This window comes from Palaemon carinicauda, chromosome 11, assembly GCF_036898095.1.
Source record: "Palaemon carinicauda isolate YSFRI2023 chromosome 11, ASM3689809v2, whole genome shotgun sequence".
In the NCBI taxonomy this organism is placed as follows: domain Eukaryota; kingdom Metazoa; phylum Arthropoda; class Malacostraca; order Decapoda; family Palaemonidae; genus Palaemon; species Palaemon carinicauda.
This window is the reverse complement of record NC_090735.1, coordinates 123,757,081-123,780,674: the sequence shown is the minus strand read 5'-3', so window position 1 is coordinate 123,780,674 and position 23,594 is coordinate 123,757,081. Positions and strand designations below refer to the sequence as shown.

At 40.0% G+C, this 23,594-nt stretch overlaps 1 protein-coding gene across 1 annotated transcript in view; it reads right to left on the bottom strand.

Moving 5' to 3' along the window:
- LOC137650173 (cap-specific mRNA (nucleoside-2'-O-)-methyltransferase 1-like) overlaps positions 1-23,594 on the bottom strand; it is a 68,541-nt gene that overhangs the window by 11,779 nt on the left and 33,168 nt on the right. Inside the window, exons 7-14 of the mRNA XM_068383339.1 lie at positions 23,176-23,383; positions 22,182-22,397; positions 20,718-20,850; positions 11,771-11,947; positions 7,548-7,744; positions 5,005-5,136; positions 2,867-3,089; positions 1,243-1,365 (exon numbers count right to left, since the gene is read on the bottom strand). Of these exons, the coding sequence (XP_068239440.1) occupies positions 1,243-1,365; positions 2,867-3,089; positions 5,005-5,136; positions 7,548-7,744; positions 11,771-11,947; positions 20,718-20,850; positions 22,182-22,397; positions 23,176-23,383 (1,409 nt within the window). The remainder of the gene's footprint in view (positions 1-1,242; positions 1,366-2,866; positions 3,090-5,004; positions 5,137-7,547; positions 7,745-11,770; positions 11,948-20,717; positions 20,851-22,181; positions 22,398-23,175; positions 23,384-23,594) is intronic.

The following is a 23,594-nucleotide window of genomic DNA, read 5'->3' as shown; positions in this document are numbered from 1 at the left end:
TTTGGCAGATGTGACTAAAAAAAATGCCAAGTTCTTGACTGGTGTGTGATGGGAAAATCATATTACATAGATGGAAAAGATGCTTAGAGTTGTGTCCAGTACAGGGTGGTTTTAGAAGAGGTAGGGGTTGTATGAATCAGATTTTTTACTGTTAGGCAGATATGCGAGAAATATCTAGCAAAAGGTAAGGAGGTGTATGTTGCGTTTATGGATCTGGAGAAAGCGTATGATAGAGTTGATAGGGAAGCAATGTGGAATGTGATGAGGTTATATGGAGTTGGTGGAAGGTTGTTGCAAGCAGTAAAAAGTTTCTACAAAGGTAGTAAAGCCTGTGTTAGGATAGGAAATGAAGTGAGTGATTGGTTTCTGGTGAGAGTGGGGCTGAGACAGGGATGTGTGATGTCGCCGTGGTTGTTTAACTTGTATGTTGATGGAGGGGTGAGAGAGGTGAATGCTCGAGTGCTTGGACGAGGATTAAAACTGGTATTAGTCATCAGGCTTGTGATGAGAGGGGAGAAGTAACATCAAGATGTGACAGTAACTAGATAAAAACCCATAACATGGAAAGGTGCATAAATGAGACTCAAGACTAGTAATGAATTTGTGTAGTTAGTTTACAATATCGAAAAAAGTGGAGAGAACTCATTCCACACCTAAATATGTACAGAGAATCTGACTAAAACATCAGCTATGATGATTACAGTACTTCATTCCAACACTTTTAAGAGTAAAATATTACATTGAACTAGTGTTCATACTGTATTGTATTTATGTGAATGACACCTCGTAGTAATGGAGGATTTGAGGAGGGAGAAGTCTAATTGGAAAGGAACCTCTGTATTACTCGCCCCAGTTTTAATACCGACACCCTTTAGGGGTGAACGAGCTGGATATATTCCTGGTATTCCATGCAACTTTTTTCTCTGGTATATTTAGCAGTATTTATACCTTTGAAATGGTGCTTTAAGGAGCATTTCACTGGGCGACACAGGTTCCTCGCCCAGAAATAGATTTTTCCTTCATCAAAATCCCTTTTATAGTAAACTTCTGCAAATGCAAAACTTTCTTATTCTTTATTCCTTTAATATATTGCAACAAAATTGTCACTTTAAAAAATAAAGCAAAATCTAATACCCTGGAGCCAGATTAAACATTATACAGTATAGCAATAGCTAACTGTAATACGAAACCTTTAAACATCTTAAAAATTTATTCTAAATTCATACTTTGAACTCTACTAACCTGGGCTCTGTAAGTATATGTTCCAATTCTTCTAATTTGTACATTTGTTTGCAGCGAATAGGAGCAAGATCTGGCCTGCCAGTTTTATTCAAAGCTGTTGCAAATTTTTTTAAGTAGGTATGCCTGGAAAAAATAAAAACCATATAATTACTATGAAAAACCAACGTAACTTAGTTTCCTACCATCCCATATTATTCAGGAAAAAAATGTACAACAGAAAATTAGTAACTGCAAATAGAATATCCATCACAATTGCAAAATGAAAGATAATTCCTCACACATAATTAATTGGAAAGCTTTCATTTACTGTATATTAAAAACCATAAATAATTCTTCATATACTTTTTCAGACTTTAGTAAACAGAGACAATTTCAATTTTTCTCCTTGCTTACCCTTTTGCCCTACACTTAGTCTCTGCATACAAACTTGACATGCTGACTTGTTCAAACTTATTTACACCAATAACAATTTCCATTGTAGTTCCATTTAGTTCCTATATTAACAAGAGTTGATGGGAGAAGTACAAGAGGAAAGCCAAGGTTTGGGTGGATGGAAGGAGTGAAGAAAGCTCAGGGTGATAGGAGGATAGATGTGAGAGAGGCAAGAGAGCGTGCTAGAAATAGGAATGAATGGCGAGCGATTGCAATGCAGTTCCGGTAGGGCCTGCTGCTTCCTCCGGTGCCTTGGATAACAGCACAGGTAGCAGCAGTAGAGGATTCAGCGTTATGAAGCTTCATCTATGGTGGATAACGGGGGAAGGGTGGGCTGTGGCACCCCTAGCAGTACCAGCCGAACTCGGTTGAGTCCCTTGTCAGGCTGGGGGGAACGTTGAGAGGAGAGGTCCCCTTTTTTGTTTCATTTGTTTGATGTTGGCTACCCCCCAAAATTGGGGGAAGTGCCTTGGTATATACATGTATGTATGTATGTTACCCATACCTGTACTGTTTTGTATGGTATGAAGTGCATACAGTGTCTGCCAAAAATAAGTAAGCTGATAGAAGAATATGATTCAGGCTTTCTCTATATAGTAAAATTTAATTTACTGCTGTATAGCTGCAGTACATATAGTGTACTATTAACTACATCTTATATGGAATTATAATTTTTTTAAGGAAACATGTAAGCACAAGGGAATGTGATGTTTTAAATTAGTAAGATTTTTTCAGTCTGAGTTTACTAGCAATTCTGCAGAGATAAAACAAAGACTATTTCGCTTAATGACAGGGTTGTAGGATCTAACCCCATCATTAACAGTGGAGTAAATGTACCATAAGAAGCAACTACTTGCAATCGTGATTCATGAAATTTCCTCTATATTTCAGCAGGCATTGAAAAAATAAAGTATAAAATGAGCTAGACCAATTGACTTAATGCATAATTGATAGCATGCCAAATGAAACCCAGTCTATCCCTCATACAGAGGGTTGTTTTAAATGTATAATTTCCTTTCGATGAAAATGTAAAATATAAAATTTTCACTAAAGAAACAACTTTGCTATTATCAATAAAAATCTGAGACAAAAACCATAAGCTGAAACATGATAAAACATTTCACTTCATAAAAATTTTAGATTCAAGCTAATCTTGCAAAATAACTGCATGCAACTCACCCATGTAACTCACCTTTCAACAATGTGAAGGTTTCTTATGTCTTTACCATTTAAGACAAGTCCATCAATGATGTGAAAAGTTGTTAATTTGCGTTGAGCTTTATTTTCTCCTCTGTGCTCAGTAACAAGCTCTCCATATAATAACGTATCCGAAGGCAGCTCAAGTTTAGTATCGACTCTAATCCAGGGACTGTTGGCTCGACCTTCCCAACGGAATACATTGCACCCTCCTAAACCTGAAATGTCGATAACACTAAATTTCTAATGAACGGCACTGGCTCTGGCATCGTATCTACTGTAAAACCAAATATACTCGACAGGGTATACAAAATCCATACCTTGCATATGGCTAACCCTTGACCTAATTTCCAATCCTTCCCCCCCACGAAATCATGGTTTACAAGCATTAATTTCTTTCTACTGTACTGACAGTCATGATAAAAAATGGAAAAATAAATTTCAAAGCAAGCTTTCAATGCTAAGGAAATTTCTTTTATTCTTCTAAATTTCCATTTCTTAAGTATTAATCTACGATTATAAAATTATCCTAAACACATTCGTGGACTGTAACTGTAATCCATAGGACCCAGGTTCCTATATTAGCGAAGGAAATTAATTTTAAATCATTACCACATGAAAAATAGTTAGTTCCTTCATATCCATTTTATGAAGGAAACCTTAGCAAACCAAAATAATAGCTAAATTATGTTTCGACTCGTTTAATGAGCCGGGAGTTCAAGCTCTGCTCACAACCAGGTTATTTTCAATAATGTTTACAACCTTACCATCCTTGAGAGGTACACATGGAGGGGAGTTTGAAGGGCTATGGGTCTACTTATAGAGTCTATTAGCTAGTCTTCCCTGATACTAGTTTGGGTGGAGCTGATCATATGTATAAATGGTCAGTCTCTAAGAACCGCAACAGATGCAATTACCTGTCCCTTGTCTCTGCCACTCATGAGTAACCTTTAAAAAGTTTTTCACACAATCAATTATGTTTTTTAACCCTTTTACCCCCAGGCTATTTGGAAATTTCCAACCCTTAACCCCCAGGGGTTATTTTTTTTTCAAGCACATTTTGCAGTATATATTTTTTTACATTGCTCTAACAGCCTTAATTTTTGTCATAGAGAGGTCAGGTTGGTCTCACTCTCTTGGAAAATGCCTGAAGTTTCTGAAAAAATTATAAAAAATATGCAAAAAAAATTTAAATAGCAGTTTTTTGCAAGTACGTACCGGTACGTCCATGGGGGTAAAGGGATGAGTTTTGTGAAACGTACCAGTACGTCCTTTGGGGGTAAAAGGGTTAATGGTTTAAGGCAAATTTTTACTTTTTACACATTTAAAAAAAATGGACCATAGAAATCCAAACAATTGGATATACAGTCACTATCAGTGACAATAATTAGAGAGAAAACTTTGGCTATTAATGCAAAATGATATATTTTAATACCTGGGAAGTTTTTTTTTAAGAAAAATCAAAAACATCTAACAAAAACTATTTCATCTTATTCCTCCTCCTCTTGTTTTGTTAAAGTTTTTCTAGTTTATTTAGGAAATATTTATTTCAATGTTGTTACTGTTCTTAAAATTATTCTTTCCTAGTTTCCTTTCCTCACTGGGCTATTTTCCCTGTTGGAGCCCCCTGGGCTTATAGCATCCTGCTTTTCCAACTAGGGTTGTAGCTTAGCAAGTAATAATAATAATAATAATAATAATAACAATAATAATAATATGGTACCTACTGTATAGTGAGTATCATGCATCATATCGGAGCCTAATTTTCAGTACATAAATGAAAATTATTGTAAAAGTGGAAAAACTGTTACAGGGACTCAATTCCTAATAATGAACCCAATCCTGGAATCCATGTACTGATTCTCAAGCTAGTAACATTCTTCAGATTATAAAATCTAAAAGGAATGGTCTAAGTAATACATTCAGAATGATTACCCATTCCAAGAGCAATACTTGTACCTTATTACAAATAAATTCAATCCTAGAACTATAAATGTATCTACAAGTCATATAAAAAGATATTCCAAGAGTAATACTCGTACCTTATTACAAATAAATTCAATCCTAGAATTATAATGTATCCACAAAAGTCATATAAAAATGTATCTAAAAAACAAGTATTTCATATCTCACCTATATAAAAAGCCCTGTCTTTCCTTCCTTCTTTGGATGAAGCTAAAAGGAGGCACCTATAATCATAAGCACTACGTAGTTTCTCCTTAAAGTTTTCTAAATTTAGGTCCCCTGGGCTTTGCAACATATAATCTGTAAGATAAATAAAAAGTTAATTTCAATAAAAACAACTTTTGTAATTAATCAATGCAGTTAAATATTTCTTTATAGTACTCCTAGGCCTTCCCGTGAATAATCGAATTCACAAATACCAAACCACAGAATGATAACGTGTGACTGTGCCTCACACTGAAATGTGATAATTAAAAACACACTATATCCAATTAAAAATCAACTAATCCCTTGGCCATATCAGGTGTTACATTCCAATCCCTTTACCTTACCTTCCAATCACAAACTAATAATTCAGAGATGAGAGTTTTAGGATAATAGAATGAATTAAAATACTGAAAATGATAAATAAAAATGTTCGACAAACTGTCCGGCATCAATGACCTTAGATGTCAGGATGCCTGAAAACTTTAAATCAATCAATCTGTCCGGTGACAAAACGTCCGACAAAGTGAAAAAGAGGTCGATGACTGGTCTTCCAGCCCTAGTTGACTTCTCCACCATGAGAAGACAACTGTAGAAGATCGGAGACTTGTCTCGAAAGACCTTGAGCATGCTTTTCTCCAACTTCCCTTCTACCTCTCGGACAGGGCTTTCAGTGATGTTGGAGGATCAGGCTAGAATACTATTGGTATGCTAGATAGGGTGGCTGACGTTTCAGAAAAGCTAACAAGTTACAATCCTGAAGGACACTCATTACCAAAGGTTGGATCCATGTTTCTTCTAGGTTGCCTATTGACAAGAGGAGCATCTCCCTACTCTCGGCAGCAGAAGAGGGGGAACGGTGGCATCAGCAATTCCTTCTCCCTCCCTTCTTCCTGGAAGGATCAAGTTGGATGGCTCGAAAGGGTTATGCATGCACAGGCTACTTTTGGGAAGAAGTTGTAAGTGGCCTTCCTTGCACTCAATCCAGCATGTATGGCTGATGACGACACTACTCCGAGGGGAGAAACCACACTGGTTGCTCCAACAAGAACCAGGGGTAGGCACACTTACTGGAGCTTGCAACACAGACACAGGGGCTGAATTCAAAAGCACAGAGGGAGAGGGGCCTACAGGTCCCAGAGCCACAGGCACAAGGATCAGGGTGTCAAGACAGGGGTGACCAGTTCAAGCATGATAAAGTGGGTGACACCAGGCCCTGTGACACAAAGTACTAGCAAATTCATCCACAGAGCTGACTTACGTCCAACCTTAGGGATGATACGAAGTGTGTCTTTTCTATTGATATTGGCACTGACATCAACAGGCAAGCCTTTTTGGGCTTAATACTCAAAGGGGGCACCACTACTATGGTCACTTGTGTGACGCCTTAATCACTGGCGTCACCACGGAAGACACCGGCACTGGGGGCACCAAGGGGGAGGTAGCCATAGCTACTAGTTCCCTTAACAAGGTCATAGAGGTCCAACCTGCCAGACCTAAGGAGGCCAATGCATTCTTTACATAAAGCTCATCGTTAGTGGTCTGCACGACAAGAGACGAAGAGTTTTCAACTGGAATTCCATACACCACCAGAACCTTAAAAACCAGCCATTAAAGATCTGAGGTCTTCCTCCTGCTGTACACTCCCCCAGAGACTAAGCCAGGAGCATATACAAAGAAGCAGCAGTAGCAGTTACACTTGATGCTGGAAAGAAAGAGGAGAAAGACTTCCTCAGTGTCTTCTTAAGCATTGCCAAAAAAGACCTCGGAGAAAACTTAGTTCTCTTCTTCCCCTCCAAAGGAAATACCTGCCACAGCACAGGAGGCCATGACCTACACTTGGCATACTAGGATGATTGCCAATAATCACAACCCCTATAAGAAGCACAAAATGTGGATCTATAGCCAGTTTTGCCATAAGACGGTTAAAGCGTCCACTCTTTCCTAAGCAAGTAGGAATCTTTTTCCCTTCCACAACTCTTGCTTCACATCGATAATCACACTCAGCGACAGTCCCCATTTACTTTCTGCAAAGAAAAAGATGAAAGCCTTTTGTTAGGCCACAACAATACTGTACATCTATACTCGATGCAGCCGAGAGGACAAAACTGAAGAGCTTCCAACAGGGGAAGGGAACTCGCACACACTCACTGCTTGTCATCAACTACCTCATTAACATATTCAACAGCCATTCCAACTCCACTGAAGAAATTTTCATATCTTAAAAGGATGAAAGGTTTGTATATGTGTAGGTACAAAAACATCACAACTACATATTGTACCTCAGAAAAGCAACACTTATAGAGTACAATAATTGCAATTCTTAAAATAAAACTTTTTTTGACTTTAGGTCAGAAGATAACAAAAACGTAAAATAAAATAAGGCCAATGCACTTAAGCAAGCAATTTCTTCTTTTTTAAACTTATATTCCTCAAGCTTCTTCATGTTGAGCCTCTTTATATAACATAATAACTAATGATCAATTTTTTTAAACATAAAAAAGTACCATGATTATCTCCTTTCATGAGGTCCAAAAATTTGACTTTTGCCTCGACTCTCTGTGGTGCCGTGCGAGTCTTGTCTGGTAGCTGCCATCGACTGAGGCACTCGCGGCGGAGCTCGGCTTGACGAGGTTCTATCAGCTGAGTGTCCTGACAGTAGACTTGAATCTTCCGTAAACTGACCATCTGACGGAACCCAAGCCTGGAATTTAAAGAGCCAACTTATCGGTAATTTCGTCTGAAATATTTATCACAAATAAATACAATTCTAGTTAGAAAAAAAATTAACACAAAACCAAGAAGGTATAGAATTTTTAAAATATTAATAAAAGCAAAATAAAAATTTCATAGAAATGCCATACAATGAACTGTGGTTAAAAATCTTATGAAAATGGGCAAATTTTTAATAAAGCTGCATGAAAAACAAGGAATTTTGAGAGCAAAAGAGAAAACAATTAGAATAGCGCCAACGTTATCCATGCGTGTCGTAAGAGGCGACTAAAAGGGACGGGGCGAGGGGGCTGGGAACCCCCTCTCCTGTATAAAAAATCCTGTGAGACAGCAACAAAGAGATGGAGCTAGGGGGAGAGTGACTGCTCTCTGCACTCTAGTTTTGGGGTGTTTGAATGTGCGTGGATGTAGTACGATAGAGAGTAAAAGATGTGAGATTGGAAGTATGTTTAGAAGTAGAAGGATAGATGTATTGGCCTTGTGTGAGACAAAGATGAAAGGAAAGGGTGAAGTGATGTTTGGTGAAATGTCTGGTAGAGTGTCTGGGATTGAAAGGGGAAGAGCGAGAGAGGGTGTGGCTTTATTGCTGAGTAAATGGATGACAGGTAAAGTAGTGGAATGGAAGGAGATATCATCTAGGTTAATGTGGGTAAGGGTTAGGTTGGGTAGGGAATGTTGGGCGTTTGTCAGTGCGTATGGGCCAGGTAGTGAGAAAAGTGAAGAAGAGCGGAATGAGTTCTGGAATGAATTAACTAGGTGTGTAGAAGGACTGGGTAGAAGGAATTATGTAGTGGTCGTGGGTGACTTAAATGCTAGAGTGGGCGCTGGGGAGGTAGAAGGTGTCATTGGGAAGTATGGCGTACCAGGTGAAAATGAGAGTGGTGAGAGACTGGTAGATATGTGTGTTGAACAAGAGATGGTAATAAGTGCTAGCTTTTTTAAAAAGAAAGATAAAAATAAGTATACATGGGTAAGAGTGGCAAATGGAAGAGTAGTAGAAAGGGCATTAATGGATTATGTGTTGATAACTAAAAGAATGTTTGGAAGATTGAAAGACGTGCCCATGTTTAGGGGTATGGCTAACGGTATGTCTGATCATTTTTTGGTAGAAGGAAAATTAGTTGTAGCAAAAGAGTGGGGAAATAGAGTGGGTGGATGTAAAAGGGAGCTAGTGAGGGTTTAAGAGCTAATAAAACCGGGGGTAAAAAGTAAATATCAGGAAAGGTTGAAAATGGCATATGACGAGGTGAGAGTAAGAGAAACTGGTAATTTAGAGGAGGAGTGGAAGTTAGCAAAAGAAAATTTTGTTGGGATTGCAAGTGATGTATGTGGCAAGAAGGTGGTTGGAGGCAGCATGAGGAAGGGCAGTGAATGGTGGAATGAAGGAGTGAAGGTAAAAGTGGAAGAGAAAAAGAGGGCTTTTGAAGAATAGCTGCAGAGTAATAGTATAGAGAAGTATGAAAAATATAGAGAGAAAAAGGTGGAAGTAAAGCGCAAGGTACGTGAGGCAAAGAGGGCAGCTGACCTGAGGTGGGGTCAGGGACTGGGTCAGTCATATGAAGAGAATAAGAAGAAGTTTTGGAAAGAAGTGAAGAGAGTAAGGAAGGCTGGCTCAAGAATAGAAGAGACAGTGAAAGATGGAAATGGAAGGTTGTTAAAAGGAGAGGAGGCAAGGAAAAGATGGGCGGAATATTTTGAAAGTTTACTGAATGTTGAGGATAATAGGGAGGCAGATATAATTGCTGTTGCAGGTGTTGAGGTGCCAGTGATGGGAGATGAGAATGAGAGAGAGATTACAATAGATGAAGTGAGGAGAGCACTAGATGAAACGAGAGTAGGAAAAGCATCTGGTATGGATGATGTGAGAGCTGAGATGTTGAGGGAGGGGGGGGTGTGACTGTACTTGAATGGTTGGTGAGATTGTTTAATATGTGTTTTGTGTTGTCAATGGTACCAGTAGATTGGGTTTGTGCATGTATTGTACCACTATATAAGGGTAAGGGAGATGTGCATGAGTGTTGTAATTCAAGAGGTATTAGTTTGTTAAGCGTAGTTGGAAAAGTGTATGGTAGAGTATTGCTTAATAGGATCAAGGATAAAACAGAGAATGCAATCTTAGAAATACAGGGTGGTTTTAGAAGAGGTAGGGGTTGTATGAATCAGATTTTTACAGTTAGGCAGATATGCGAGAAATATTTAGCAAAAGGTAAGGAGGTGTATGTTGCGTTTATGGATCTGGAGAAAGCGTATGATAGAGTTGATAGGGAAGCAATGTGGAATGCGATGAGGTTATATGGAGTTGGTGGAAGGTTGTTGCAAGCAGTGAAAAGTTTCTACAAAGGTAGTAAAGCATGTGTTAGGATAGGAAATGAAGTGAGTGATTGGTTTCCGGTGAGAGTGGGGCTGAGACAGGGATGTGTGATGTCGCCGTGGTTGTTTAACTTGTACAGTATGTTGATGGAGTGGTGAGAGAGGTGAATGCTCGAGTGCTTGGACAAGGATTAAAACTGGTAGACGAGAATGACCATGAATGGGAGGTAAATCAGTTGTTGTTTGCGGATGATACTGTACTGGTTGCAGACACAGAAGAGAAGCTTGGACGATTAGTGACAGAATTTGGAAGTGTGTGTGAGAGAAGGAAGTTGAGAGTTAATGTGGGTAAGAGTAAGGTTATGAGATGTATGAGAAGGGAAGGTGGTGCAAGGTTGAATGTCATGTTGAATGGAGAGTTACTTGAGGAGGTGGATCAGTTTAAGTACTTGGGGTCTGTTGTTGCAGCAAATGGTGGAGTGGAAGCAGATGTACGTCAGAGAGTCAATGAAGGTTGCAAAGTGTTGGGGGCAGTTAAGGGAGTAGTAAAAAATAGAGGGTTGGGCATGAATGTAAAGAGAGTTCTATATGAGAAAGTGATTGTACCAACTGTGATGTATGGATCGGAGTTGTGGGGAATGAAAGTGATGGAGAGACAGAAATTGAATGTGTTTGAGATGAAGTGTCTAAGGAGTATGGCTGGTGTATCTCGAGTAGATAGGGTTAGGAACGAAGTGGTGAGGGTGAGAACGGGTGTAAGAAATGAGTTAGCGGCTAGAGTGGATATGAATGTGTTGAGGTGGTTTGGCCATGTTGAGAGAATGGAAAATGGATGTCTGCTAAAGAAGGTGATGAATGCAAGAGTTGATGGGAGAAGTACTAGAGGAAGGCCAAGGTTTGGGTGGATGGATGGAGTGAAGGAAGCTCTGGGTGATAGGAGGATAGATGTGAGCGAGGCAAGAGAGCGTGCTAGAAATAGGAATGAATGGTGAGCGATTGTGACGCAGTTCCGATAGGCCCTGCTGCTGCCTCCAATGCCTTAGATGACCGCGGAGGTAGCAGCAGTAGGGGATTCAGCATTATGAAGCTTCATCTGTGGTGGATAATGTGGGAGGGTGGGCTGTGACACCCTAGCAGTACTAGCTGAACTCGGTTGAGTCCCTTGTTAGGCTGGGAGGAACATAGAGAGTAGAGGTCCCCTTTTTGTTTTTGTTTCTTTGTTGATGTCGGCTACCCCCCAAAATTGGGGGAAGTGCCATGGTATATGGATGTATGTATGTACAATCAAATTATCCATTATTTCACATAGATTAAAAAAATAATAGAAAAATCAATTGCTTGTGTACCAAAGGCCTCCGACATCCATTGGCTATACTGTATTGCATTTTTATCATTTCTTGGTTATCTTTCTTTACAATATTTTCATGAAGTACTTTTTAAACAGCATCTCTGAACTCTACATCATAAGCCAAATATCAAACAATTTATCGTGCAATTGTGAACAAGTGTAAGGGAAAAACCTTTAGCCCACTGTAGTAAAATGTATCTAAAATATCTTTAAAAAAAATATTTTCAGTATAAACTGAATAAGTTGCGGCTACAAAATTTCCATGGTTTGCCCAAAAAATAGTTTACAAAGCCCATTAAACAATAGCAATCCTCTTTACGAAATAAAAGAAAAACTCACTCATTGTTTGAATTATATATATAGTCAAAAAATTCTTGATTTTCCTTAAGAACATCCATTGGAACCAGTTCAGTAACATCCATGTCCGGATTCAAACCACCAAGTCGTTGATTCATTTCAAATAAATACTCGAAAACATCCTCCGTGTCTTCTCGTTTCCATTTGCACACAAGATATCTGAAAGAATAAATCAGATCTTAGGAACACTTAGATATCAGGGAACAATTTTAAAGATATAAGTATCCAGTACAGTACACAAAATATAATACAAACGACTTACAACTCTTAAAGTGTTTCTATTCCACAGCAAACCCTATTTTTGGGGATTTAAAGTGCTGGGTGATCTCCAAGGACTTTTCTTCACCCAGGGGGTTAACTACTGCACAGCACTTTCCTATTGGTAAGGGTAGAAGAGACTCTTTAGCTATGGTAATCAGCTCTTCTAGGAGAAGGACACTCCAAAATCAAACCATTGTTCTCTAAGTCTTGGGTAGTGCCATAGCCTTTGTATCATGTTCTTCCACTGTCTTGGGTTAGAGTTCTCTTGCTTGAGCTTAAACTCGGGCACACTATTCTATGTTATTTCTCTTCCTCTCTTTTTGTTGAAGTTTTTATAGTTTACATAGGAAATATTTATTCTAATGTTACTGTTTTTAAAATATGATAGATTTATAGCTAAGACATGTAAACTATTCACAGATAAAACCTTTGCATAGCAATTATATTAATAAAAATTATTCAAAGAATTTCATTCATACATTATGTTTAATATACAATAATGATGAAAACTATAAATTTGAATTACAGTTCAAAGAACACTCTCCCTCTCTCTTCATGAAAAAATGTAAAGATTTTGAAATTGGATTATCATTTACTTATCGTATACTTGAATAATCTTCTATTAGAATTGTTATTTCAAAGAAGAAAAATAAGTAAATTAGAATTTATACAGTACAGTATAAAATTTACAATAATCGGCAGCTTCCTCATTTGTTGAAAAAAAAAAAAAAATTGTAAAAAAACAAAGATCTTTGAAATGATCCTGTGATATGAAATTAATTTCTCCTCCACATTTCACTAAGGTTGTTAACCCTTTTACCCCCAGGCTATTTGGAACTTTCCAACCCTTTATCCCCAGGGGTTATTTTTTTTTTCCAAGCACATTTTGCAATATAATTTATTTAAATTGCTCTAACAGCCTTAATTTTCGTCATAGAGAGGTGAGGTTGGTCTCATTCTCTTGAAAAATGCCTGAAGTTTCTAAAAAAATTATTAAAAATATGCAAAAAAAAAACAATATAAATAGCAGTTTTTTGCAAGGACGTACCGGTACGTCCATGGGGGTAAAGGGATGGGTTTTGTGAAACGTACCAGTACGTCCTTTGGGGGTAAAAGGGTTAATCACTTACGGCTGTCAACCTTTTTTTCTATATTCTGACCGCTTAATAAATTCTTAAATTGCAGGGGTCTAGAAATTATGGCGTGATATAATTCATGTTCTTATCTTATGCTTTGTTTAAAGAGATATTGATTATTATTTAGACCTCATATCATCGACTAGTTACCTAGTTGCCTTAAACCACAAGATGGCCTTAAGGTTTCCAGAGGGGGAGACATTTTGCCAGGAGAGAGAACGGGAAATTTTAATTTTGGGGTAGACGTCAACTCAGCTTAGATAATAAGCAATATGACCATACAGGGAGTTTCATAAAAAAATAATAATTATGATATTTTAATTATAAAATAAATTTTTGAATATACTTACCCAGTGAATATATAATAGCTGCAACTCTGTTGCTCGACAGACACATACATAAAAAAAAAAAAAAAAACCTGCGAGCGATCGCTATGCAGGTTGCGGGTGTGCCCACCAGCGCCAACTGTCGGCCAGATACCACTCTCGGATGTAAACAAAACCTTCAATTTCTTCTCATCCTACTGCGTCTCTATTGGGGAGGAAGGGAGGGTCATTTAATTTATATATTCACCGGGTAAGTATATTCAAAAATTTATTTTATAATTAAAATATCATTTTTAAATATTTAACTTAGCCGGTGAATATATAATAGCTGATTCACACCCAAGGAGGTGGGTAGAGACCAGAGTTAATTATGTTTACAGCGTATAAGCTAAGAGTTTTTTCATTTTGGCAGTTATCAATATAACAAAACCAAAATAAATAGGTACCTGGTGAGGAAGTTGACTTAGACGATTACTCTGCCTTGTAAGTCTGTCTTCCTCACGGAGCCCAGCGATCCTCTTAGGATGCTGACAGACTCCCAGGAGCTGAAGTATCAAGGGCTGCAACCCATACAACAGGACCTCATCAAACCCCTAATCTGGGCGCTCTCAAGAAATGGCTTTGACCACCCGCCAAATCAATCAGGATGCGAAAGGCTTCTTAGCCTTCCGAACAACCCATAAAACAATATTAAAAACATTTCAAGAGACAGATTAAAAGGATATTGGAATTAGGGAAGTGTAGTGGTAGAACCCTCACCCACTACTGCACTCGCTGCAACGAATGGACCCAGTGTGTAGCAGTCCTCGTAAAGAGTCTGGACATCTTTTAAGTAAAATGACGCGAACACTGACTTGTTTCTCCAAGAAGTCGCGTCCATAATACTTTGCAGAGATTTATTTTGCTTGAAGGCCACGGAGGTTGCTATATCTCTAACTTCGTGCGTCTTAACCTTAAGCAAACATCGGTCTTTCTCATTCAAGTGAGAATGAGCTTCTCGTATTAAAAAAATCTGATAAAATATGACAAAGAATTCTTTGACATAGGCAATGAAGGTTTCTTAACTGAGCACCATAATGCCTCAGATTTCCCTCGTAATGACTTAGTACGAGCTAAATCGAACTTTAGAGCTCTAACAGGACATAATACTCTTTCCAGTTCGTTGCCTACGATCTCTGATAAGCAAGGAATATCAAAAGATTTAGGCCAAGGACGAGAAGGCAGTTCATTTTTGGCCAGGAAACCAAGTTGAAGTGAACAAGTGGCTTTTTTCTGTAGAAAAGCCGATGTTCTTACTGAAGGCATGAAGTTCACTGACCCTTTTAGCCGAAGCCAAGCACACTAGGAAAAGTGTCTTGAGGGTGAGATCCTTCAGGGAGGCTGAATGTAATGGCTCAAACCTGTCTGACATGAGGAACCTTAGGACCACGTCTAAGTTCCATCCAGGAGTTGCCAAACGACGTTCCTTAGAGGTCTCGAAAGACTTAAGGAGATCTTGGAGATCTTTATTGTTGGAAAGATCTAAGCCTCTATGTCGAAAGACCGAAGCCAACATGCTCCTGTAGCCCTTAATCGTGGGAGCTAAAAGGGAGCGAACCTTTCTCAGATGTAAAAGAAAATCTGCGATTTGGGCTACAGAGGTACTGGACGAGGACACAGATGCTGACTTGCACCAGTCTCGAAAGACTTCCCCCTTCGACTGGTATACTCTAATGGTAGAAGCTCTCCTAGCTCTTGCAATCGCACTGACTGCCTCCTTCGAAAAACCTCTAGCTCTTGAGAGTCTTTCGATAGTGTGAAGGAAGTCAGACGAAGAGCGGGGAGGCTTTGATGGACATTCTTTACGTGGGGCTGACGTAACAGATCTACCCTTAGAGGAAGACTTCTTGGAAAGTCTACCAGCCATTGAAGTACCTCGGTGAACCACTCTCTCGCGGGCCAGAGGGTAGCAACCAACGTCAACCTTGTCCCTCCGTGAGAGGCGAACTTCTGCAGTACCTTGTTGACTATCTTGAATGGTGGGAATGCATATAAGTCCATAAAAGACCAATCCAGTAGAAACGCGTCTATGTAGATTGCTTCTGTATCTAGGACTGGAGAGCAAAAGATTGGTAACCTTTTGGTCAACGAGGAGGCAAAGAGGTCTATGGTTGGTTGACCCCAAGAAGCCCAAAGACTCTTGCCCACGTCCTTGTGGAGGGTCCATTCTGTGGGTATCACCTGACCCCTCCGACTGAGACAGTCTGCCAAGACGTTCAAGTCCCCCTGGATGAATCTCGTCAACAGGGAGATGCCTCGAATTCTAGACCATAAGAGAAGGTCCCTTGCGATCTCGAGCAGCGTGAAGGAGTGTGTGCCTCCTTGCTTGGAGATGTACGCCAAAGTTGTGGTGTTGTCTGAGTTGACCTCTACCACTTAGTTTCGAAGACGCTTCCTAATATCATCAAGGCCAAGTGGACTGCTAATAGCTCCTTGCCGTTGATGTGCATGCTCTTCTGACTTGAGGTCCACAGACCAGCGCATTCCCGACCGTCCAGGGTCGCACCCAACCCAAACCCGACGCGTCTGAGGACAACACGTGGTTTGGGTTCTTGACTGCTAGGGATAGTCCCTCTCTCAGACTGATATTGCTGTCCCACCATTTCAGGCATGCCTTTATTGGTTCGGAGACTGGGAATGATACCGTCTCTAATGTCTTGTCCGAGTTCCAGTGAGAGGCTAGATGGAACCGGAGAGGCAGAAGGGGTAGTCTCCCTAGTGAGACAAACTGCTCCAGGGATGAGAGAGTCCCTACGAGACTGTTCCAACTCCTGACTGAATAAACGTTTTCTTTTCAGCATTAGTTGGACTTCGAGCAGGGCTTGACTGCGAATCTCCATCCCCAAAAATAGAATAATCTGGGATGGGATCAGTTGGGACTTTTAGGTTGACCACAAGTCCCAACTCCCTGGCCAGACTCAACGTCCAATGTAGATCCTGCAGACAGTGAAGGCTGGACGATGCTCTGAGAAGCCAGTCGTCCAAGTAGAGGGAGGCTCGGATCCCCGATAGCTCGAAACTGGTACCCCACATTCCTGAAAACAAACCTCAGAAACGGTTGGGAATCCGGGTTTATAGGAATGTGGAAGTATGCCTCCTGAAGGTCGAGAGAGACCATCCAGTCGCCTTCCATAAATGCTGTCAAGACAGCCTGGAAGACTTCATCGTGAAGTTTGTCTTGACAATGAACACATTGAGCGCACTTGCCTCTTACGTACTCCTGCAGTGAACATGGCTGCCAAATCATGGAGCCATCCCTGAGGGACTTGTTCCTGCAGAGAACGTGGCTGTCAGATCATTGGAGCCATCCCTGAAAGCCTTGTTTATGCATGACATAATTGTACAGCAAAACTTCAAAGGCTCGAAAACAGCTGTGAAGTTGACCTGTAAAATCTTGGAGCGTCTCATGGCCAGGCACCAGGGAGAGTCTATGAGGTTTGAGAAGTCTATCTGGGCAGAGGCAGGAACTCCCAAGCCGAGAACTTCTCTCGTGTCATATCAGACTCTCGCTCTATAAGCCAGTTTAAAAGAAGGGAAAGCAAAGGCTGTATCCCCCAAACTCCTCCTGGTGATAAACCAGTCGCCTAGCAAACGTAAAGCTCTCTAGGAGAGCGAGAGAGCACTAGCTTATAAAACAACGGCTTCGAAGTAGCTAGGCCTAGTGTAAGCTCTGACGTTTAGGCGAACGAGGAGCAGCAGTTACAAAAAGATCCGGACAAAGATCCTTAAAAATCCGCATGATTTATTTAAAGTCCATAGAGGGCTAAGCAGCTTTAGGCTCCTCTCCGTCTGACAGAGTCCTCAAGGGAATATCAGTAGGAGGGGGAACAGCAACTTCCTCATCTGAAGGAACCTTGTCCGATAATAGCTGAGTCTCAAGCAAGGGAGAGACCTACCGTGGTGGCAATGCTTTACAAGCAGAGGCCACACGCACTGGTGCATTAGTAGCGGACCAGGACGCAACGTCATGTAACTGCTTGACAGTCTGTGAACTGTCAACAACAACAGGTGCGAGAGACCAGGACGCAACGTCATGTAACTGCTTGACAGTCTGTGAACTGTCAACAACAACAGGTGCGTGAGGACGCACAGCGTCCACTCGAGACTGCTTTGACCGCCTAGACTGAGCAGTCAAAACAACTCTAGAATGCGGAGGTTGACGCTCAGTGTCAAAACAAGTCAACTCCGATTGTTAGCGAACGTCCTGAACGTCAACAGGAGCATCAGCAAGTGGCCTAACGTCCAAATGTGGCTGAAAATCCACACGAGACCGCATCGTGTGGTTCTAAACAACCTGACTGACGTGACTTAGCTACGCCAACGTCAACAGGACGCACAAAGGAACGTTAGGGTGGCTGAAAGCCAGGATCTCGATGAGATAAACGGCTAGGCTCAACGGACTTATCGGCAGAATAGTCTTCCATAAGGGAGGCAAGCTTATTCTGCATGTCTTGCCGTACAACCCATTTAGGATCAACGGAAATGGTTGCGGTAAGAGACGAGGGTAACGTCTGTGACCGCAAAACCTTGCCAACAAAAAGACTCTCGGAGTCTGTGTTACGCTTTTGTTAGGCGGCGAGCAGTCTTCCGATGACTGCATAGGGTCAGAGCTGTCCTAATGGCTACAACCAGGACGCTGGACCTGTCCTGAAAGGACTGACTTTCGCTTAAGGGCCTCGAAACCTTGTTTCAGGTTTCTTATGCGAAAAGCCTTCGGATGACGAGGAGAAAATCGTCTCTCTCGCCTTATGGTAGGGGTGATCTTGGTAAGATACACCCGATACCATAGAGGGAACGTCTGTTCGCTGATCAAGGCCTCTCGAACCCATAAGTCGTACGACATTACTTCTCCCCTGGGCTTGGGAGCTTGCAAGAGGTCCCGGACTAGGCGAACGACAGGCACGAACAGACGAACCCTCGGTCGCAACACTGATAACACTTTGCGCAATATCACTTTACCACTACGATTTTCTGTTTTGCACTTATTTCACTGAAATCGAAACTTTTACTGATTTCTACCTGAAGCACGCAATTCTACCCTCATCAAAAGGTAGTAATTGCGAAATCAGTCGTATAATGCAAGCACATTAATACCAGCAAAAAACAGTAAACATATTTTAAGATAAAAAATTCAGTGGCTGGGGAAGAGACTAAACACTAGTTCATTCAAAACTACGTTTTCAATCTCTCACCGTACATTGCCTGGGGACGAGAATAAAAAACTAAAAACGTTTTATCCTTTCTCCCCGTACAGAGACTAGGGACGAGAGTAACTCGAGAACAACGTTACCCGCTTGAACGGAACGTTTTCTCTCCTCTCTCTCCCTCCGTCTCTATTTTTCTCTCTATCTCTCTCTCTTGATTTCGCACCTAAGAGAAGAGCCCACTTACGTTTCGTCAAAAAAACATGTTATTTGACCAAAGGAAAAAACTGAAAGGTTTTTCAATTAAAAAGTTCCTTTAAAATAGAATTTAAAACATTTAAGCTTTGAAAGAAGAATGAACAAAACGTCAGAATCGATTTACTCTTTCTGCAAAGTGAAACCGTGATACTCTCTCTCTCTATCGTAACGATAGAGCGCAAACTGCGTAGCATAAATAAACTAAACGTTAGTTCATCTTTGAAACAGTACGAAGACTATTCAAAGAAAATCTTTCATAAAATATCTATTAAAAAATATTCATTTAAAAAGTTTTAAATCATTAGCTCTTTAAAAGCTATTTACGATTGAAAGGGCTCAACGTTGTTTAACTTCGGTTTCCAAGTTAGGACCGCCTACTCTCAGGAAAGGTCGCATATAAACAAATCATTAAAATTTATTTTTATGTTTATTATAAATGGAAAGTTAATCGAAGAGGCCTAATAAAGGCGGTGAGATATAAAATATATAGAGGAAAATCTATAATTAATTTATAACGTGATAAGATAATTGCTAAAAGCCTAAACACACTTCCGTCTAAGGGAAGGGTCGGCCATTTAAAAGTCAAAGAAAGTCCATACTCTCTTTGTCATCAAAAATTAAATCTATCCAAAAACGAGTTCAAGGATTTATTTGAAGAAAAACACCTGTACTGCGAAAGCTCAAACCAAATTAAAGTACTTCACCAAATATGATGGGAAAAACTCCAGGTTCAACAGCGAGTAAAAGTACGTCTTGTCGACACGTCGACAGAGAAGAAATTGAAGGTTTTGTTTACATCTGAGAGTGGTATCTGGCCGACAGTTGGCGCTGGTGGGCACACCCGCAACCTGCATAGCGATCGCTCGCGAGTTTTTTTTTGTTTTTTTTATGTATGTGTCTGTCGAGCAACAGAGTTGCAGCTATTATATATTCACCGGCTAAGTTAAATATTTAAAACTACAGTATTAGCAAACATACTTATGTGTGACACTTTTCTGGTTAGACTTAAAGCAATTTTGTACTTATCATTCTTGCAAACTAAGGAGTTATAAGAGGAAATAATCATTTTGAAATGGATGTTATTACTAATTATTCCAATAAACAAACTGAGATGGAAAAAGACAGGTGTCAAATATCTTTCCTCCTGGAAATGGTATCCCTTGGTAAAACTTGTCCTCCTCTTTTGAAAAGAAAAAGAAAGATGTAACAGAGGCTAGAACAAAATTTTACAAGCATCTAATTCCTTATTGGAATTACAAGACATTTTACCATAAATATACCTTTGAATAACCCATTTCTAAAAAGATAGTTATTTAATCAAATAATTCACTAGAAAGAAAACACTGAAAATAGAAATAAGAGGAAACTAGACAATCAGGAGAAAAATATATAAAGCTAAACTACATTCATCCTTTGTAACTTAACCCATTTACCCCCAGGCTATTTGGGCATTTCCAACCCTTAACCCCCACGGGGTTTTTTTTTTCATGCACATTTTGCAGTATATATTTTTTAAATTGCTCTAACAGCCTTAATTTTTGACATAGAGAGGTCAGGTTGGTCTCATTCTCTTGGAAAATCCCTGAAGTTTCTCAAAAAATTATAAAAAATATGAAAAAAAAATTTTAAATAGCATTTTTTTGCAAGGACCTACCGGTACGTCCATGGGGGTAAAGGGATGAGTTTTGTGAAACGTACCAGTACGTCCTTTGGGGGTAAAAGGGTTAAACAAAATTTTTATACAATAACAAGAAGGCATGATTACCTTTCTGAATTGGCAGGACGGCTAGAATTCGGCTTATGAAGAGTAACATACTTAAAACATCTATACATCAGGTACACAAGGCCAACACTAAATACAGTAAAGACATCAAAGAGTTTTGTTACAAAGTGTCCATCTGCAAAAAGAAAATTGTCAATCAGAATAAAATATCAAATTATTAAGTAGTTTGTATTTTTCCTAGCTATACAATTCTGAGTCCTTTAAGTAGGGAATATGTTTTCAGTGCGAGCTGGACGGACGTTGAGTCGTTTTAACGAGCAGTTGAGTGACGAGTGAGAGCAAGGGTGACGAGCCCTATCCCGTTACCTGTCAGTCTCTTCACGTTTACAGGGGAGTGGAAGCCCAGACACGTCCAGGCACAAGGGTCATCGTGAAGCACAGGGGAAAGGATTGGTAAGGGGTGATAGGGTCAAGGAAGATGCACAGGAACTAACCGGAAGAACACGTCCTTTTGACCCAGGGGCCCCTGGAGAGGGTTAATCACTGCAGACATCACAGGAGGCACTGACACTAGGGGGACACTAACCATACCCTTAGCCACTAGCATCACCAAAAGAGAGACTAGCACTGAGAAGCCTACCTGAAGGAACTAACCAGGCCAAAACTTCCTTAGATCACACTCGTCGTCAATGGTAGAACAAACGAGACGAGCCTTAAACCTCCTGTGGGGTGCGGCGAAAACTGGGGGAACCCTACACGCCACCCGAACCTGAAATCCTACCAACATAGCCCTGAGGGGTCCTTGGTCCTGATGCATACTCCCCGGAGACTGAGCCAATGCAGAAGCAGCGATAGCAGACTCACCCAATAGGCAGAAGGAAGAAGTAAAGCTCTCTTCCTGCCCCTCAAAGTAAACGTCTGACAAGGCAAAGGAGGCCACGACCTACACTCAGCACAAGATTGTGAACAATCATACCCCTAACAAGGGTACGGAGAGAACGTGGATCTACAGCAGCTTTCACAAAATCCGGACCTAAAGTCCACCCTCCCACGATCGGGTGTCTTGCCTAACATTAAAAAACCAGCATTCACTTCCTGAAAGAAAAGGAAAAACAAAACTTTAATCAAGGGTGAATCAGCACGTTTTTACTCAATGTAGGTGAAAACATAAGTGAAGAGACTGACAGTTAAGGGGGCGGGGTTCCTCGCTTTCACTCCCAACCGTCACTTAACTACTCGTTAAAACGATTCAACGGCCATCGAGCTCATGCTGAAAACATATTCCCTACCTAACGGACAATGGCTTCTATTTTGCGTCGGAACAGCTTATATTAATTTTATAGAATAGCATTAGCAGCAGCCACAAAGAAAAGTTAATCATTCCTTTATCCGTAGTTTCACGTTTCTAATGATCTGAAATAATCTTTTAAGATTGGAAAAGGACCAATAATTTCAAACTACTAAATGAATGACACATAATTTCATAATATCTTTCATTATCCATACCTGTTCTAACGATTCCTAATGCCACAAGGCACTGACAAAGGTATAGTCTTTTGGAAAGAACTTCCTGAAAGTTCTCCTGGCCTTCTACGCTAAAGCCACCATCTGACATCATGAAATGTACACCTTGGCCACCAGTATTCTTCAGGACAAAGTTTCTAAAATTAGTGATGTTTTCTGGAACGTAAACATCACCATCGCCATCTAAGCCACTTTCACCTGTTTAAATAGAAAATAGATTAAATATATTGCCAAGGAAAATATGCTAATTAAATGTTTTACCATGAAAATGCACAAAAATGATTGATAACACCTAATAACTAAAAAAAAAGAGAGAGAGAGAGAGAGAGAGAGAGAGAGAGAGAGAGAGAGAGAGAGAGAGAGAGAGAGAGAGAGAGAGAGAGAGAGAGAGAGAGAGAGAGAGAGAGAATATATGGGCATAGATTTAAAGTAGGGAGCAAAAGATTAAAGCAGCCAGTTGCGGACAATAGTAGTATGTGTTTACCACCAGTTTTCTATCTGGCAGCTGAAAATAAACGGCTGGAAAGGGAGCTGGGCTTCCCCCACCAATGTTTGTTTGATCACATAATACCCTAAACTTTCTCACTTTTTATTTCACCATAGCAAAATTTCTGAAATCTAGATTTTAACCCTTTTACCCCCAGGCTCTTTGGAAATTTCCAACCCTTAACCCCCAGGGGGTTATTTTTTTCCCAGCACATTTTGCAGTATATTTTTTCTAAATTGCTCTAAAAGCCTTAATTTTTGTCATAGAGAGGTCAGGTTGGTCTCAATCTCTTGGAAAATGCCTGAATTTTCTCAAATAAATTATCAAAAATATGAAAAAAAAAATGTTATAAAATTTTTTTGCAAGGACGTACCGGTACGTCCATGGGGGTAAAGGGATAGGTTTTGTGAAACGTACCAGTACGTCCTTTGGGGGTAAAAGGGTTAAAAGAAATGTTAATAAAAGCCAATTAAGAATACACACACTCACCATAAAAGGGTTCAAAAAATTCAGATGGAGCTGCAAAGAAATCATGAAGTTTAAAATCATTTTCCTTAAGAGTGAAGCCGAATCCTTTGCAATCACAGAAGCCTTGCGAGTCAGTCTTTCTTCTCCAGAGTGCATATTCCGAAAATCCACCGGGAGCTGCGCACACATCGGCAAAATAGAGTAAATCTTGTGGCCCGACAAGTAACCCCTGAAATAAAATTAAGTTATCAAAACTATTAAAAGATTTGATCTGTTATACCATGCAACACATCTTGCCCACTTTCCTAGGTCAAGGCAAACGGTTGAAGAACTCACGAGGGTAACATTTGTCAAACATTAATATCATGTTGTGCAAAATTAGTCATTCATTTTAGTCATGCCTTTAGTAATTTGCTGTTAACCGTTTTCTTTTAGTAGTT